We start from the raw sequence: 17,859 nt of genomic DNA on the forward strand, positions 1-17,859 counted from the left end.
CTTCGCTGGACTCTCTCCAATTTATCCACATCCTTCTTGTAGTGTGGGGCCCAAAACTGGACACAGTACTCCAGATGAGGCCTCACCAATGTCGAATAGAGGGGAACGATCACGTCCCTCGATCTGCTCGCTATGCCCCTACTTATACATCCCAAAATGCCATTGGCCTTCTTGGCAACAAGGGCACACTGCTGACTCATATCCAGCTTCTCGTCCACTGTAACCCCTAGGTCCTTTTCCGCAGAACTGCTGCCTAGCCATTCGGTCCCTAGTCTGTAGCTGTGCATTGGGTTCTTCCGTCCTAAGTGCAGGACCCTGCACTTATCCTTATTGAACCTCATCAGGTTTCTTTTGGCCCAATCCTCCAATTTGTCTAGGTCCCTCTGTATCCTATCTCTGCCCTCCAACGTATCTACCACTCCTCCTAGTTTAGTATCATCCACAAATTTGCTGAGAGTGCAATCCACACCATCCTCCAGATCATTTATGAAGATATTGAACAAAACCGGCCCCAGGACCGACCCCTGGGGCACTCCACTTGACACCGGCTGCCAACTAGACATGGAGCCATTGATCACTACCGTTGAGCCCGACAATCTAGCCAACTTTCTACCCACCTTATAGTGCATTCATCCAGCCCATACTTCTTTAACTTGCTGACAAGAATACTGTGGGAGACCGTGTCAAAAGCTTTGCTAAAGTCAAGAAACAATACATCCACTGCTTTCCCTTCATCCACAGAATCAGTAATCTCATCATAGAAGGCGATTAGATTAGTCAGGCAGGACCTTCCCTTGGTGAATCCATGCTGATTCACCAAGGGAAGGTCCATCCATATCAGTGGAGTTGGAGAAGGGCCTGGTGTTATAATTTATTGTCCAAGGATACTTACGATAGATAACAGAGTTTGGCCCTGCCTGTATAGCTAGGACCAGAGTATATTAACAATCAGGGCAGTAAGCACAATTTGGCCATGTCTACACAGGCAAGATCAAACTGGCTTATGATACCATCCATAGTTTTGCTAGGCTAAATGGATCCTGTTCCCTATTCAACAAATGGCAACTCATTTTAGTATCGATCTTAGGTATTTAAAGAGTGCCCGTCACCTTATTGAACGTAGCAGAGTAAAAAAATCATAAAAGTAAAACATGGCATTTAAAACTACCTCTGCTTCTGCATGTCTCACCAAGAGATGTCAATACTTTCCTTCCTCCCAGGCGGTGGTGTGAGGAACAAGCGATAGGCGCTTTAAGTTCCTTAGATGGGAGGTAGCCGAGAAACGGAAAGTAATATTCCACAGCACAAGCTATAAGCATTTCTCTCTACTTTTCTAAGGTCGCATTACACTTGACTAGGCAGAACGACTCCTTCCTCCATCCAAGGCACAAGGAACAGCAGCAGGAAGCTCTTTTAAAATCAATTACGTTTTGTCTGGCCATGCTGCTTCTCCTTCCGTTTCCGGGAGTTTACATTTCCGAAAGGGCTCTAAGTTCTTAACAAAGCCGGGCCTGATACGCGACACAATCAAACTGTGTGCGCAAAATACATTCTCACTGTTGGGAACAACAAAGTGCAGCGTGCTTGTTATACCACCACCAACTGCAGCTGCACAGAGTTTTTCATCCCAGATCACTCTGAATTAGGCGGAGCAGGGACTTGAGCACTGGGCCCGGGTCCCAGGCTAGGACCCTGTTCACCAGGATCCAGAAGGCAACGACAGAAGAGTGTGCCTGTCCGACTCTCTTTCGCTCTCAAACCTTCCCAACGAAAACTTTTTCAAAACTGATACATTTAGATCAAAAGAGCCTATTTCACCACCAACTCGCTAGCATCAATCTACGTAAGACCTGCGTGAAAGCTCACCTGTGGGCCCATCCTTGGGAGCTCAGGCCCACATCTCTCCTTCTGAAACTCTCAGAAAGAGCAAACGTCCTTTCCATCCATCACGGACTTTTGTCCATTTAAAGATCCCATTACGAATTGCCTTATCTGTGAATTCACTCCAAGCCTTCCTCATACACCTTGTGTCTCTCTCTCTTCTCCTGTTCAGTCTCTCTCTACATCTAGGCTCTGTTTCAGCCACAGACTTAAGCATGTGAGAAACCTAAAGCATGTAAACAGTCCCACAGAAGTCAAGACTGTCCCCATGCTTCAAGGTAGACACGTGCTTAAGTGCCTTGCTGAATGGGGCCCTGCATTCACCCACCCACCCAGTTGGCACGAGAGCCTCATCCATTGCAGTTCCTGCCTTGTGGAGCCATCCTACATCTTTCCACCTGTTTCCAAACTTTGCATAAAAGCACCTCTTGCCCATAACTTTTCAGTCCCCCGCCCCTCCTTGGTCATTTAAGTCAGGAAAGCATTTGAGCACAGTTTGTATAACTAGAGTGTCTAAGACAGACAAATATTATACTGTCAAGGGTACAACCTCCCATCTCAGGAAGTGTCATGCTCCCTTAGCCGGAAGTTAGGCCTTGATAATACCGTGCCCATCTGTAACACCTTTCCTAAAAGGATTTCTATGTGCTTCAGAGTTGCAATGAATTCTGTGAGGGGGTGGGGTGGTTAACAACACCCCCTTTTACAGAGGGGGAAACAGAGGCACGGAGAGGTTAAGTAATTGACCCAAGTGGCCGAGCCTGGAATAGAATCTCAGCCAATGAGGCCTTTGCTATATTCTAACCACTTAGACGACACTGTCTAGAACAGGACAACACAAGGTCAGACATTTTCTAAGCACTGGCCTTAAGGTGGCTTAACAAAATCATTCAGCAGCAATTTCATTAGCCTGCATTTTTTCCCCATGTTTATCCTCCTGAATAGAATATAAAACCCGCCTAATAATTAACCCAAAATGGCCTGATGGAGGGGGATAAAAATTGCAGAGATGTACATGCAACCTTCCCGATATAACCCAGTTTCCTCCTCCCGTTGGGACCAGACCTCTCTACATCTTGATGACAGCGTCTGCCTGAAAGGACTGTTAATGAGATTCTCTCCTCCATGAAGAAGCACCCCATACACAGTCTCCATAGTAATTGCCCATATCGTACATCTTCAGAGTCTCTTAATTATCAGTGGCATGTCAGCTACTGGCTGCCTTAACACAGCAGCAACCTGTAGGATGGAAGTGCCCTCATTTCAAGTAAAGCCCATTAGGGTGAATCCATGTTTCTGCTGGCAATAAAGGGTAATTACATAGCAGCAGAGCACCTAAGAATAGCAGAAGAGGATTCTGTGCACCTTGGTGGAGTTCAAACACCTATCAAAGCCAAACAAATATGACAGGGTTTTCCTCAGCCCAAGTACAACACAAGGGCCTTCAATTAAGTGGGAATAAAGAGGAAACCCTCCTCTCCCCTGGTTCTCCTCTCAGCTCCAGCATGCTTCCTCCCTGATTGTCAAAATGAGCCCCACTTCTCACCCGTCTTATATCATACTAGGGAGGACAGTGTGTTACTTACCCTGCACATCTCTGCTGACATGTGCACCTTCATCTACTCAGAGGGAGAGGGTTATCCCCTCCTTCTCACCTATGGACAATATCTATACGCCCTGTTCAACTCCTCTCCCAAGGCCATCATCCCCGTGGGAATTATACAAAGCAACACTTGCAGGTGGGCACAAGGGTCTTCCCATGTGAAGTCACTGCAGGACTGGAGCCCCAGGTAGCTTCAGGTCCTCCCCTAAACAAGGGCTCCAACAGCTTCAAAATCAGAACAGTTTAGCTAAGCAACCAAACAAACAGGAGATGCATGTTGGCACTGGAACGGGACTTTAGGTGTGGACCCTGGGGGGGAAAAGGGGGGGGGGGAGTCACTTGGACTCCTGTTCTTCCCTCTTTGCAACTACCCTCCAGCCGATTAGCCTGCAAAAATGATCAGCATCCTCATGGGACACGTTCCAGGAAAATGCCAGAAATTCTGCACGAATATTCATCATGACATTATTTCTTTACCAGGAAAAGCTTAGCTTAGATGCAGCATTCACTGCAGTTTCCAATCTTTAGCCAGTAAAGTTGCCTAAAGCACAAAGAGCTCAAGAGACTTGCCCAAGGTCACATAGTGAATGAATGGCTCAGCCCAGACTGGAAAACCCAGGGTCGCTCTGGCTCCTGAGTCCTTCGCTCCAACCATTACACCACATGGCTCCCCGAATGGAGATTTTTAGAGAAAGCTGAAAATAAATCTAGAAACTTACGATCCAGGGGAACTTCGATGGCTCTGATGACATGATGAAGGTACAGAGCAAACACTACTCCTGAATAGGTTAGGAGGTACTGTCGCATTACCATTTTGAATGTTTGGATAGTACTATGCTTCCACTTTCCTTCAACAAGGCAGGCTGGTCTCTTGCCACAGTAGCTGTACTCCTCGGATTCTTAACTGCAAAAAAAACACAAGCCACAAATTAATGAGCTGATTATAGAGCGCTCTGTATTCCTCGTTTTCTATTGGGGTAGCTCCTAGAGGCTCCAGTGAAAGATCTGAGTCCCATCGTGCTAGGCACTGGACATACACATAGTAAGAGAGGGATTTTGCCCTAAAGGGCTTACAGTCTTAATATCTGAGCACTCCAGAGATGTTAGCCCGACAGAGTCCTCTTGCTTCTTCGCTGACTCCCAGTCATTTGATGACATACAATCAGAATACTCGGAAAGATGTACATGAACTCAAGATTTAGAAAAAAGAAAAGGAGTACTTGTGGCACCTTAGAGACTAACAAATTTATTTGAGCATAAGCTTTCGTGAGCTACAGCTTATGCTCAAATAAATTGGTTAGTCTCTAAGGTGTCACAAGTCCTCCTTTTCTTTTTGCGAATACAGAGTAACACGGCTGCTACTCTGAAACCTGTCAAGATTTAGAATCTAACCTATTCAAAGTGCTTTACATCAACAGTCACTACTTCATCTTCACAACACCCCCCCCCCCCATGAGATAGGTTAGTCACAACTTCCCCACTTTACAGGTGGGGGAAAGCAGACAAAGGTCCAAAGCCACACCATGAGTCAGCGTCAGAGCCAGGATTAGAACTCTAGAAGTCCTGGCTTCCTGGCCTGTGCTCCATCAGATCACGCTGCTCCTCATAAATAATTTGATAGTCAAGGAATCCGCACCTCCAATCTTGCAGCAGAATCCCCCTTTAACAGGAGTTGCCTAATCTGCTATAAGAATTGCCCTAGCCAGAGATAATAAAATACACAGATTTAAAACCTGGAGCACCTTTTAAAAAAACGCATCAGTGATCAAATTCTGCTCTCCATTACAAGGGTACAAATCTGGAGCAGCTTAACTAAAGCATCCTCTCTGTATGCAACCAAGGAATAGTTCCCAAAGATATACACTGAACCAAAAGCAGACTGTGCTCCTGCAATCAGATCTACACTGACTAGCCCTGATGCCTTATGCATGGATCCAACTGAAGGATCGGGGCCTTACAGCACCTTCATGGAGTCACTCAGAAATACGGGGGACAGATTTTCAAGTGCTCAGCACCCACGAGTTCTAATCTGCACCAAACAGTTGAGCAGCCAGCAGCTCCTGTTGTGACCTTTATGGCTAAACGGTGAGTACTGAACTCTTGAAAATATGGTCCTGAGTATCAGATAGAGGATCGTGCAAACTATCACTGTAGCATATGTCCACTGTACTTAAAATTCAAAACCCAAGGAATGGTCAAAATCCAAAGTAAGAGAATTCCAAACACTTCAAGGAAACCATTCTGTTTGTACTCAGTTACTCTTTTGAGAAGTCTAGAGATAGTTGAATAGTGGCAAACAATTTTCACAAACCCTGACAAATTAGATACCAAACTCAGGTTTGTTATGTTCACAATCCCACTGATAATTTTCTTCACAAACATTCATCCTAACTCAACTCTGATCAGGAATAATACTGAGAAATCGGATATTCATTTCAGGATGGAAACAGGAACATCATGCTGTGCCTGGTGACTAATTGTAAGTTACTCAGAACTAGTGAATAAAGAAGAGTGAAACCAACAACTGTGTGAAGGAAAACCAACAGGATTTTTCTTCTTTAAAGGCTGTGTAAAAATACAGAAGATGCCTCAAAAAAACCCCAAAACAACCCCTCCCCCTACCAAAACCCCTCAACCAACCACATTAAATAAATAAATAAAAATCCATGTTGATTTGTGAATATCAAAAAAGTGCTACATTTCACTGAAGAAAGCTATGCTGGGAACAGTTCGAAGCGCTAATGAAATCCCATGCAATGTACTTCAGCAGAGTTGATTGACAGTAACAATTATTCTTCTTCCACTATGCGGTGTTAATACTATACACTATGTTACAAGATAACAGGAAGATTTTTGGTCATTTATGGATCAAGGAAAGCTGAGCTCAGCTGTAGCACCTCTGTGTCAGGAAGCTTTCTGCTTTTTACTCAATTTTCCAGCTGGACTGGCCGAGCTACTGAAGGTCAAGAGACTTGCTTGGGGTCATGGCAGTGAGTCAATGTCTTAACTGGGAGCCTTCTGGCTCCTACTCCTTTGTTCTAAACACTACACCACATGGCCCTCTTCTTATCATGCTTATGACACACAGAGGAGTTTTACTCATGAGATAAATCCTGTCTTCCCTAACAGCCCTCTTACGGAAGTCAATAGGCCCAGTTCTGCCCTCTGACAGGCAAGCAGAGCTCTCAGTAACTCCAATGTGAGTTGTACGGATAGAGGGGAAGAAAGAACTGGCCCACCTGTGGTTGACAAGTATAAAGAATAAGGGCCTGATCTTACTCCCATTAAAGGGGATGGAAAAACTCCCTTAACTTCATTGGGAGCTAAATCAGACTTCAAAACAGGAAAATCCGCCCCCTTGTGCAGAGGCCCAGCACAGGGGGCTATGCACCACTCCTGTTTGGAGGACATAAGCAGTGCTTAGGCCTGGCATTGAACCGCTGCATGGGTAGAAAGGCACCCAAACAGATGGTGCGAAGCAGTGCTGCAGAGAATCTTGCACATATGCAGCCCTACCCTGCAGAGGGGCATTGCGCATACTCAGTTTATGGGAGCCTTTCTAATGGTTTTTTAAATGAGTGGATTTTAAAACCTGCTCCAGTTAGGGCTGCTGCAGTTCAGAATAACTTCTACTGCTACACCTGGAACTGGCAGACTTCTGATTAGTGCTTTCTAGAGCATGCCCTCAGGGACATTTTGGGAATCAATGGAAACTCCTACAGAAACTAGGGGAAATTTTGCCTGAGAAGGGACTGAGCACTTCAAGGTTTGAGCCTTCACAGACAAATTTCCTCCTCTCCCTCCAGTCACACCTAAGAATCATACTGAAGCCATCTGGGTTGCCCAGATACAAATGGTGGCAGAATTCGGTTCAGCATAATAGCCATTTAGTTCTGCTTCATCTTCCCATACATAAGAGAGTCTTTTGAGGCACACAGGGTACATCTGTGAAATGCAACCATACACTGTCACATCAACAAATCCAACACCCTCTAGCGTTTTCACAATGTGAAACATTTCAACCCCACCCGTGTTTTTTTAAAAATCAGTAACATGGATTAAAAAACAAGGCAAAGGAGGATAAATTATCTTTTTCACTGGGCTTTCGTAATTCATCGGAGATTACGTCATGCCTGAGTTATGATGGTGTCTTTAATAGTGTTATAAATATTGGGCCTCAGTGGCAGATGTGCAGACAGTCCTCTCTTAGCTATTACCCAACATTAAGACAGGGCAGCAAATAGCAATAAGTCTGGAGATATTCTGCTATGTGATATTTCCTCTTTCTTTGCACAAGGTTTTTTTCCCCCCGCGTGTTACCAGATGAGAGAGTGGTGCAAGGGCAGGTCATTTGGCAGACAAGGAAAGCCCAGATTCATGACAGATAAATAAGCTGCTGGATGCTGCTAAGACTTCAACTGTCCCTGAATGTTGTAAAACGCAAAGTCCATCAAGAAAAAAAAAGGGGGGGAGCGACGCCTGGGTTTAATCCACAGACCAGTCTCCCCAGCGAAGTGGGGGAGGCTTCATCCCTGGGTGAACTGAAAGCTAAACTGCATTCTCCTGGAGAATGCACAACAAGGAACAATCCTGCCACAGGCAATGGAGAGGATGACCTCTAATTTCTGTAGTTCTAGATACCACGACTAGCCGCCTGCAGGAAAAAGCAGCCGCAAAACAGAAGAATATTTATGAGCTATGATTAAGTTGATTTGCTGACTGCTTGCACGGGGCAGTACATGTGGGGAAAACCCCACTGAAAAATACACAGTAGTAAACAACAGGAACAGCCATGCAGGATCTTTCCATTCCCCTCACATCGCTGCAATCTGCTGTGTTCCATCAGCCTTGGTATTGCCCGATACCAACGTACTAGCCACTCCCACTGAAAGCACTCCTCCTTCCAACATAGCATGGGATTATTTGGCCCCAGGGAGCTACCACCATTTTCTCAGAGGAAAGCTCTCAAATGTAGGGCTTTCACAGTACTGTGCCATAGTCACCTATGAAATTCACCCCTTCTGCAGAGATCTCACCACCTTCCTGGCTTCAGAAAAGGTGTTAAGAACATAACTGCCAGACCATACGAGACCCATTGTCCAATCGAGGCCAGTATCCTGTCTCAAGACCTGGCCAGCACCAGCAGCCTAGAGAGGTGTAAGAAACCTTGTAGGAGGCAGTGATGGGATGACCTGCCCTCCACATCAGGTCTCCTCCTAATCTCTAATAAAGATAATCTTAAACCCTTAAGCATGAGGTTGCATAGGTCTTCCAAACTTTGTTAGCAGTAACTGTTACAGAGCTCACAATGAACAAATATCTGAGACCTACCAAAGGTCCTCCAGCAAAAAAAGAGAAAAATCATTCTCCACATGCCTGATAAGTTTTTTTTTTTTATGGAACTGGAATCTCCCCCACCACCCCAGCATTCACTGCAGGATATCTTTACCCACCAAAGAACTAAAAACCAAGAAAAGCCCAATTTTAAAAAAGCCCTGGCAGGTCTAGCAACACGCAGGTCTGGTGCCACCTGCACAGGATTGAATTTCACCCTCAGAGCAAATTAAAAGGGAGTGTACTGACCCTAGGGCTTAATTTGTAGTGAAAGAGGTGCCAGGGCTCAAGCAATTTTTTTTAACTTTCATAAGTGATGTGGCAAGCAGAGGTGCCAGGGCTATAAACTGCCAAGCCTAGAGGTGCTGGTGCTCAGCCCTGGCACAAATTAAGCACTGATTGGCCCCCATTACCAAGTTGTTTATTAAGCAGAATGACAGTGGGAAAATCCAAGTGGATCAATATCATCTCACAGAAGATTAAACACTTGGGATTTCAAACACTCTTAAGGGAGCGAGGAGATGGACAGTCACTGGGATTCAAGGCAGTTGGGTATTTAAATTCCTTAAGTGCCTCTGAAAATCCCAGCCACAAGAAATATGCTTTAATTTTCCAAGTATGACAAGCATACTGGTCCCAATCCATTCCTGGTGTAACTCCACTGCTGTCAATGGTGACACATCAGCTGTGTTTGGCCCATTAAATGTCACATATACTCCCACCTCTGGTAAATTCAAGGCAGCGTGGTCTAATGGCAACAACACTGAACTAGGACTCAGGAACACTGGATTCGATTTCCTGCTCTGCTACTGGCTTGCTGGGTGACCCTCAGTAAATACTTCCCACTCCCTGTGCCTCAGTCTCCACATCTGCACAATGGGGATAACGATGCTGACCTCTTTTATAAAAAGTGCTTCGAGATCTGAAAGCACTAGGTAAGAGCCAGGGATTTTCAGTACGGCACTTCTTATGGATTTGTTAGGTTGTTCCTGCAGCAGATGCCTTGAAGATGTTAATGCCCCAATCCTGCAAACTGCTCTCCTTGGGTTCATAACCCGAACTACACAGCGCCCGACTCACTTCAGTGGGTCTCTGTATGGGTGCAGGAGGCCGCAGGAGGCAGACCCAGTTGCAGGGTCATCACCTAAATTTGCAGCACACAGTTGCTGTGTATCTGGGTATCTGACACTTATAAAGGCAAGTATAGATTCCACCTTCCTCTATTTCCCCTATTGCTAGTGTGCCCAATTTTTTAAACAAGTCTCCCCATATTTGGTGGTTTTCTTAAAGCTTCAGCTCTGGGAGTCCTGCGATGATGAGAATCTCTGCTTACATTTAAAAAGTAAAAAGAATTGCTAGTCTTTGTGCTTGCAAAGCAAAGCTTGAGAAATATGAATGCTACAGGCTCAGAAATCAGAAGGCAAAAACACCCCCCTCAAATTATTATTTAGATCTCATGATTTTTGAGGAGCTGGATTTATGGTTTTTGAACATTTGGGGCTCGCAATACTGCGTCCCTCAGGCCAGTGTTCTGATTCCATTATGAGCATTGCAACCCTGTTCTCTGACTGCAGCTCTGCCTACACCAGTAAGTCCCCTTTGTGTCCCAATTCCACCAATCAGATTATAGATCGTTAAAGGTTTTTTATTTTGTTTTGTTGTTTAGATTTGGTTTTTTTCAAGTCACTCTCAGGATTTTCTGATCTAGCTCTAGCTAGCAATACAAACACTTGAAATAAAGAGTCATTGAGGAACTGGGTCAGAAATTGCACCAGTGCAAGACTTCCATGGTACACTGAAGCCAGCAAATTATATGACAGTTCTGGACTGAGATGCATGGGTAGAATTATGTCAGTGGGGGGAGGGGTAAGGAGTACCAGGGGGTGTGTTCCAAGTAAGGATGACAGTGTGTTGTCAGAGCACTGAAGTACAGCTAAAGTTACTGCACGTCTGGATCAAGTGGCATGCGGAGAACTGCATGGAACAAGGCAGCACAGTGTTGCCAGAGCTGTTCATCAAACGCTTCCAGGAACACTCAACAAACAAGAAAATACCACCAAAATTATCCCCACATTCACAAAACCTGCATCGAAGCCACGATCCCTGAGAGCCCCATTGTTATCCGAGGTACGTGGGCATGACTCACCGTGCATCTCAAAACTTCTTCTGCCGTGCTTGTGCGTGTGGGTGGGTTGTTCAGGACACACAGTGCTGCTGCATGCCCACGGCTATATGTCAGAGCAGAACACAGCCCACATTGTCACAACCTTTCCTCTCACTGGGACAGAAAGCATGGAGAGAATGTCACTAATGCAAAGGAATGGACTTGCATTCAGGCGTATGCGCGCACACATCCGCACACATGGAGATGCTATTGGCCACATGACTCTCCAATGTCTCAAATCCACTTCTTTGGGTGATTCAAGGAATCTAAGGGTTGAAATTTTAAACAGGAGACTTTTGAAACATCCCAATTACATTGCCATGATGGAAATGAATTGAACATGGGGCTCTGGCACGTAAATCACTACTCTTAAGGCAAGGGATTATGAGCTCCTCCTCCTCCTCGCATTCAGTTCCGTCCTAGAGCTTTTTAACCTTCGCTACTGGACCAAAAATATAAGCCCATCATATTACAGTTGAATGCCATGTCATGGCACCAAGCCTTTAGGTCACAACATTGCATGAGACATCACTATGAAGCACTACTGCACTGTGAAACTAAAAGGGTTTGGATCCCATCAAAAAAGCTGGGCAAGTCCACAAACCTTAAATCTATTACAGTCTCTTTTTCCCAGGGCTGGCCATGTTGGCTGGTATCCTGGTCATGACACCACCCAAGCTACATTTGCAAAACCAGGACCCATAAAATTCAGCAATTGTCCCCCATTGCAGGTGGCATGCTTGGGGTTGGGAATTCTTGTCATTTCCATTGTAGGGTGGCCTTATATCTTCTCAAGTTTTCAGCCCCTAGGCCAAATCTTGGAAGCCAGCACACGGCCAAGCAGCCAGACTCTGTATCTCCGGTTCCAGATTAGACTGGACCAAACATCCCATCTGCTGTTTGCGAGATCCTGGTTTAAAACAGCAGAAATCTGATGACATCAGCGGCTCTTGCAAGATTTTGATTCCATTCAACAGGAATCTAACCTACTGAAGCACAGCCCTGACTCCAGCATCATCCGTATCACGACACCACTTCTCCAACCCAACTAGAACAGCAGCAAGATGGGACCTTTTTTTACATTTCCCCAAATACTCTTCCAGAGTTCAGAACCAGCGCATGTCTCAGACTGGTTGGTGCTATGTTTTCCTCCCCAGAAAGTGGGATACACTGCAGCATTGACTGTCACAAGCTGTTCAATCCAGATTGGAGAATATAGCCCAAATACCACCATCTGCCACAGTCCTTACTCCGGAACTCTTTCCAGATGAAAAGATGCCTTTACCATCAAAGTGTATTTAAAACAATAGCAACTCTCCCCCATGACTTTTCAGTGCAATGTACAGTTCGGGGGGGAAGTGGGGGAGGGGTACAATGTCATTCCTATGAGCGTGCTAAAAATGCTGATCCTTCCCTCACTGCAGTGAAAGGGAAATTTGCCATTGACTTCAGTGTGAATAATATCAGACATTAAGCTCCTTCCCCTCTATCTCCCAACCTCAAATTCACGGATTCCACTATAGAGCTTCATGGCTTTTCTTTCTGAGTACACACACAGCTCATCACTGTTTTATTTGCAAAGCTCCAGCATTTGGCTTCACATACTGCAACAGCTCATGTATGATTGATTAATCCCACCGATCATGTTTGGATTTCCCAGGTTACATTCCATGTCATGCCACAACGGGGTGATGTTCTACCACCGCCACCTCTCTCTCCTGCTCTTCCCCCTGCACCATTTGAATCCTCCTTCTACTGAAAGGGCCTATTTATCCATGTATATTTGTGCCAATTTCGCACAAACTTCTCATCCTTCACTGCACCAGAACCATGCAGCCCTTTTATCACCCAAAGCAGCAGCCACCTCTGGATCACCATGAGAGAAAGAGGAGAAAGGCAAGTGCAAACAGTGGGTACAGTCGGCCAGTAAAAGTACAGAAGGAAAGTGCAGGCCAGGTGATAACACAGGAAAAAAGCAGTGGATGGGCATTTCATTGTGATGCATGATGTTTTATGCCTCCCACCGAAGATGCATCCTAGCATTAAGATTGCATATTGTTTATTACTATCATGCAACACACCTAAATGGGAATTCAATTATGCAGGATTAAAAAGAGATCATTACAAACAGGGTACATTTCCTCCCTCCCACAACACATACGTATTTTTTACTAATGATTTTTGTACCAAATATCATAATGCACAGGGACCATATTTGTTTTAATTCCTTTTTGCATCCTTTACTTACCTGTATAACCTTAGGTATATTGTGTGTGCCTAGCTGCTTACTCACAACTTCCCTATAACTACTCCTTTGAAACACAAAAAAAGTGATTTAATTAAAAATATTCATTAACGAGGCATTCCAATCAAGTCTGGCTTCAAGTTTAAGTTATGTCAGAATAAATTTCTAGGAAGCCGAAGCCTCACAGAATTTTTCCATTAATTTAGGGAAAAAGGTAATTCCAAAACAAGTAACAGTTTCACTAGTGCCATGCTGGGACAGAGAGCGTGACAGAGAAATTGATCGGAACAGAAGCGTTACGCTCATTCTCCGATTTGAGACAAACACAGGAGTGATTAAGGGCCATACATTGAGACAATTAGAGTAAAAATTTAATAACTTCAGTTATCAAACACTGAAAAGGGTGTGGATAAGGTGCCAGTTGTAAAATATGTAAAAAATTTGACAGTAACTTTTTTCAACCATTTAAAAAGAAATCTTCCTAGGGCCTGTTTAAAACCAGAAATGGCCCCTATCCAAAGACTCAAATTCACACAGGTCTGCTTTAGACCCTCTGAAATCTGCATGCCTATCTACATCTTGCAGCTTGAGTCCATCTCTATTGAAAACCTAACAATGTTTGCCCAGAGAAAGGAGGTGGTAAAACATTAAAGTAGAGGAAGCCAAAAGGGAAAGGACACATGGAGATAGCTGCGACACACAAGATGGGGAGGCTATGTTCCTGCTCCAGGAGAATACAAACAATGGAAACGATTACCATTCTATGGAGACAGGTGCACATTATAGCTGAGGGTCATGTGACGGGTAGACAGACAACAGAGTTTACAGCAGAAATAACATTTCCCATAGCAAAATTAGCCACGCTTTTTATTCGTGTGCAGCAGTCATGACAAAGGATACATGGGATCCAGGAGGAGATTTCCTATCATCCACTGTATATTTTGCATCCCAAAATAAACTGACAGTGAGTGGATCCTAACACAGCATTGTAGGTATTCCACCCTATTGTAAAAGGCAGAGGAAAGATTCTGTGCATCCATGTGTGCTTTCTTCTAGTCCAAGTAAATCCTCCTCCTTCCAAAAAATAGTTTGCACTTATATATATATTATATGAACATTTTGAAGTGTTTACAAACATTAAAGAATTCTCAGAATACCCAGATGAGGTACATATTAACCTATTACATAGATAGGGATACTGATGCAACAAGAGGTCAAATGACTCCCACAGTGACACAATAAGCCGAAGAAAAGCACTGTGTAAGCTCAAAAGCTTGTATCTCTCACCAACAGAAGTTGGTCCAATAAAAGATATTTCCTCACCCACCTTGTTTCCACAATCAGTGTCATTGTAAGGAACAGAACTTGGCTGACTTCAGTGTAATCTTGCACTGTATCCAGTGCAGGAATTGAATACCTTAAATATTGGCATAGGTGGTTTATAAAAAGAGTTTCCAGGAGGGTGGCTTTGCATTTGAAAGTGCGTTATTTGCATGTGTTTTTTGCACAGTTCTGTTGTGGGTACAAATATAAAAATGGCTCCTCTAATCAACTGATTGTAAGTGCAGATCAGGTAGAGTAGCAGTTACTCAGTGCATTTAGCATGCGGAAATTGCATTTGCAAGCAGGGAACGTGCACTTTCCCAAGCTAAAAATATAACCCATTATTCTTTTTCTGGGGAATACTTAATGCAGGAAAGTACTAGTCCACGTGTACCACTGCAAAGAGGAATACAGTTATATTTAGCCCCAAATTAATACATTTCGCATGCGTGAAATTGTGATTCAAGCACTGTTGTACACAGAATACTGTCTAAAAGTAAACTTCATGCGAGCTGCAGACATTATAGTAACAAAAGCTGCGCACCAGTGGATTGCAATGTACAAAAATAGTGATAATTAGTACTTCTTTAAAAATAAATGGGTAAAATAAGTTGGTTTTAAAACATCAGTTATTGTAAGGAAAACGAGCTGGACAAATGAAGAGAGCTCTCCAAAAACCATCATAAAGTTCATCAAGTACACTATCTGACAAATACGATTCAATTGGCTCCACAAGGCAATAAACGCAATTCCCTGACGTATTGACCCAAGGTTAGTGAGAGTTGCAGGTGCAGCCTCTTTAGGTTTAGCCCATTATTTTAGGAGTCTATTCACCTCTTGATATGCATATGCATCAAAGAGGAAAGATCCCCTTGCTTAGTATTTGCTATTGGATAAGTACTAACCAGGGCTGGCTCCAGTGTTTTTGCTGCCCCAAGGGGCAAAAAAAAAAAAAACCCAAAAACTTGCCGCCGAACGGGGAGGCGGAATCCTGCCTGCCAAACACGGAGGCGGAGCGATGGTGCGGCCACCGAATTGCTGCCAGCGACCGAAGAGTTGTGTCCCCGCTGCCGAATTGCTGCCAAGCACGCAACGCGCTGTGACGGAGCGGCCGCCGAATTCCTGCTGCTGCCAAGGGCGGATTGCCGCCCCAGAGCCCCTTTACGTTGGCCGCCCCAGGCACCTGCTTGGTTCACTGGTGCCTGGAGCCGGCCCTGGTGCTAACAATATAAGCTCCTCTAGGCAGCGATTGTCATTTGCTATATGTTTGTACAGCACCTAGCACAATGGAGCTACACCTGGTCGGCGTCTAGGTGATACTATTAAGTTGAAAATGCGCATTATGCAAAGACGGTCTTTGCCTAGGGGAGCTCACAGTCTCAAGACTGGGTAAAAGTTCTTTATTAGTAAAAATCTCTGTCAGTTAACTAGATGATACAGAAAAAACACTTCAAACCCATTTACTGTTATAATTCATTTCAGAGTGCGCACCTTTTCCTAATGGTTTCACAAGCTCTTAAGTTTCATCTTCTTTGGTAAAGACAATATTTATACACGAACGATCAAAACTGAGCAGAATGTCTGCAAACAACTCAAGTTAGTAGCGAAGGAGAAATAAGTCAAGGCAACTTTTAAACTCTCTCAGTGTAACAAAGTAATGAAAAAAATCAAGCTTTAATTTTTTTTTCCCCCACTAGGGTGACCAGACACCAAATGTGAAAAATCGGGACGGTGGTGGGGGTAATAGGAGCCTATATAAGAAAAAGACCCAAAAACCGGGACTGTCCCTATAAAATCGGGACATCTGGTCACCCTACCCCTCACAGAGCTGTGTAACTGCAGCATTTTCATCACACGTGATCTTCCTAAAAGAATTATAGTTCTAGGTATTTGACTGCAGGTTCCTGCCCTTCACTTTCTCAGACAGGTTATTCAAGGACACTATTTAATTTCAGAGGCAGCAGTCCACTCACCCAGCCTGGGAAAACTAAAAGGATAACTGTAGAAGATTAGAGCCTTCGACCTGCTGTTTGTACATTCTACCTTTGGTCAGCCTGCCTCAAGATGACAGGAATCTATTCTTTCCTCTGTCTCTGGGCAGCTGAGTTAGAAAACCTTTCATCCCTTTCCTGATGAATCTGCCCAACCTCTCTCTCCGCCCCCACTACCCCTGCAACCTGAGACTTCCATCTGCTCTGTGTGAGCAAGTTTCCTAGCTAGCTTCTATTCATGCAGAGACAAGAGAGATGGGAGGGGAATGTTTAACTATCATTGGCTAGCTAAGGCAGCAGAAAGAGCTGAAGGGCCAGAAGAGAGGCTTAGGACTTGCTTTGATCATTAACAGAACATGAACCACATGCTACTCAAATAGGTCATTACTTCTCCAGCCAGGCTGCTCATGCCCGCCCCTTGGGCATCAGACATTAACCATTCGAAGCAGGCACACAGTCTGTGGCTGAGCAACAATGAAAGGTGCACTGCATGTGAAAATGTCTCCCCTTGCTGCAAACATGCAACTTTCAGTGAGAATCAGTGCTGGGTCCAAGCAGTAAAGTCTAGATCCAGATTTGGTTCCAACCAGTCCCAGGATTAGAATATCCTGGATTTTAGGGGTTTAATTCAGGCCCATATCTCTTTGGAATATCGCCTTTCGTCCAGATTCAGCAAAGCCCAGGCCATAAGTAGTCCTCATCCCTATTTACCAAGGGCTTGATCCACCCCAATTAACTCGATAGGAGATTTAGCACTGGCTTCAATGAGAACAGGATTGAGTCTCAAAGCACTTAAGCAGGTACTTAGCTTTAAACACCTGAGCAGTTCCATGGAAGAAAAATGGGACCACTCACATCAAGTTAAGCATGTGCTTAAGTGCTTTACTGAAATCGGGCCTTAGTGCGTTCTCATTAAAACATATTCCTTCCTTGTAGCCTGAGCAAAACACTGAGCATCCTGAACTCTCGATGGAGTCCTTGGCTACAAAGGGTGCACAGCTCTTTGCAGGACTGGGCCCTCGATTTGGAGCAAAACCAAAAAAAAGCAACAATTTAAAATAAGGAAAAAAATCATTCCATGATAAAGTTAAATAAATAAAATACCCCACGGTGGAGAACTGTTTTTAAATCAACTCATCAGATCCACCAGGACATTCTTCATAGCAATTAGAAAAACTCCTGTTACTAATGTTCCCAAGACGACACTTAACCATATCATTTTATGGGCTTCATTCACATAATTAAAAAAAGTGACAATTACAGAACAGTGCTTTGGCATCACTTTTAAAATGAGGGAAAACATTAAGTTTTATGCAGT

The 17,859-nt window shown here is 44.3% G+C and overlaps 1 protein-coding gene across 24 annotated transcripts in view; it reads right to left on the minus strand.

Annotated features, from left to right (window-relative positions):
* Positions 1–17,859, minus strand: part of NFASC (neurofascin) — a 179,917-nt gene that overhangs the window by 97,127 nt on the left and 64,931 nt on the right. For all 24 annotated transcript variants that reach the window (XM_074935907.1, XM_074935909.1, XM_074935908.1 and 21 more), the window contains one exon: positions 4,204–4,388. In XM_074935907.1, coding sequence (XP_074792008.1) covers positions 4,204–4,297 — 94 coding nt within the window. In that variant the 5' untranslated portion in view covers positions 4,298–4,388. The remainder of the gene's footprint in view (positions 1–4,203; positions 4,389–17,859) is intronic.

This window comes from Natator depressus, chromosome 21 (genome assembly GCF_965152275.1).
Source record: "Natator depressus isolate rNatDep1 chromosome 21, rNatDep2.hap1, whole genome shotgun sequence".
NCBI lineage: Eukaryota > Metazoa > Chordata > Testudines > Cheloniidae > Natator > Natator depressus.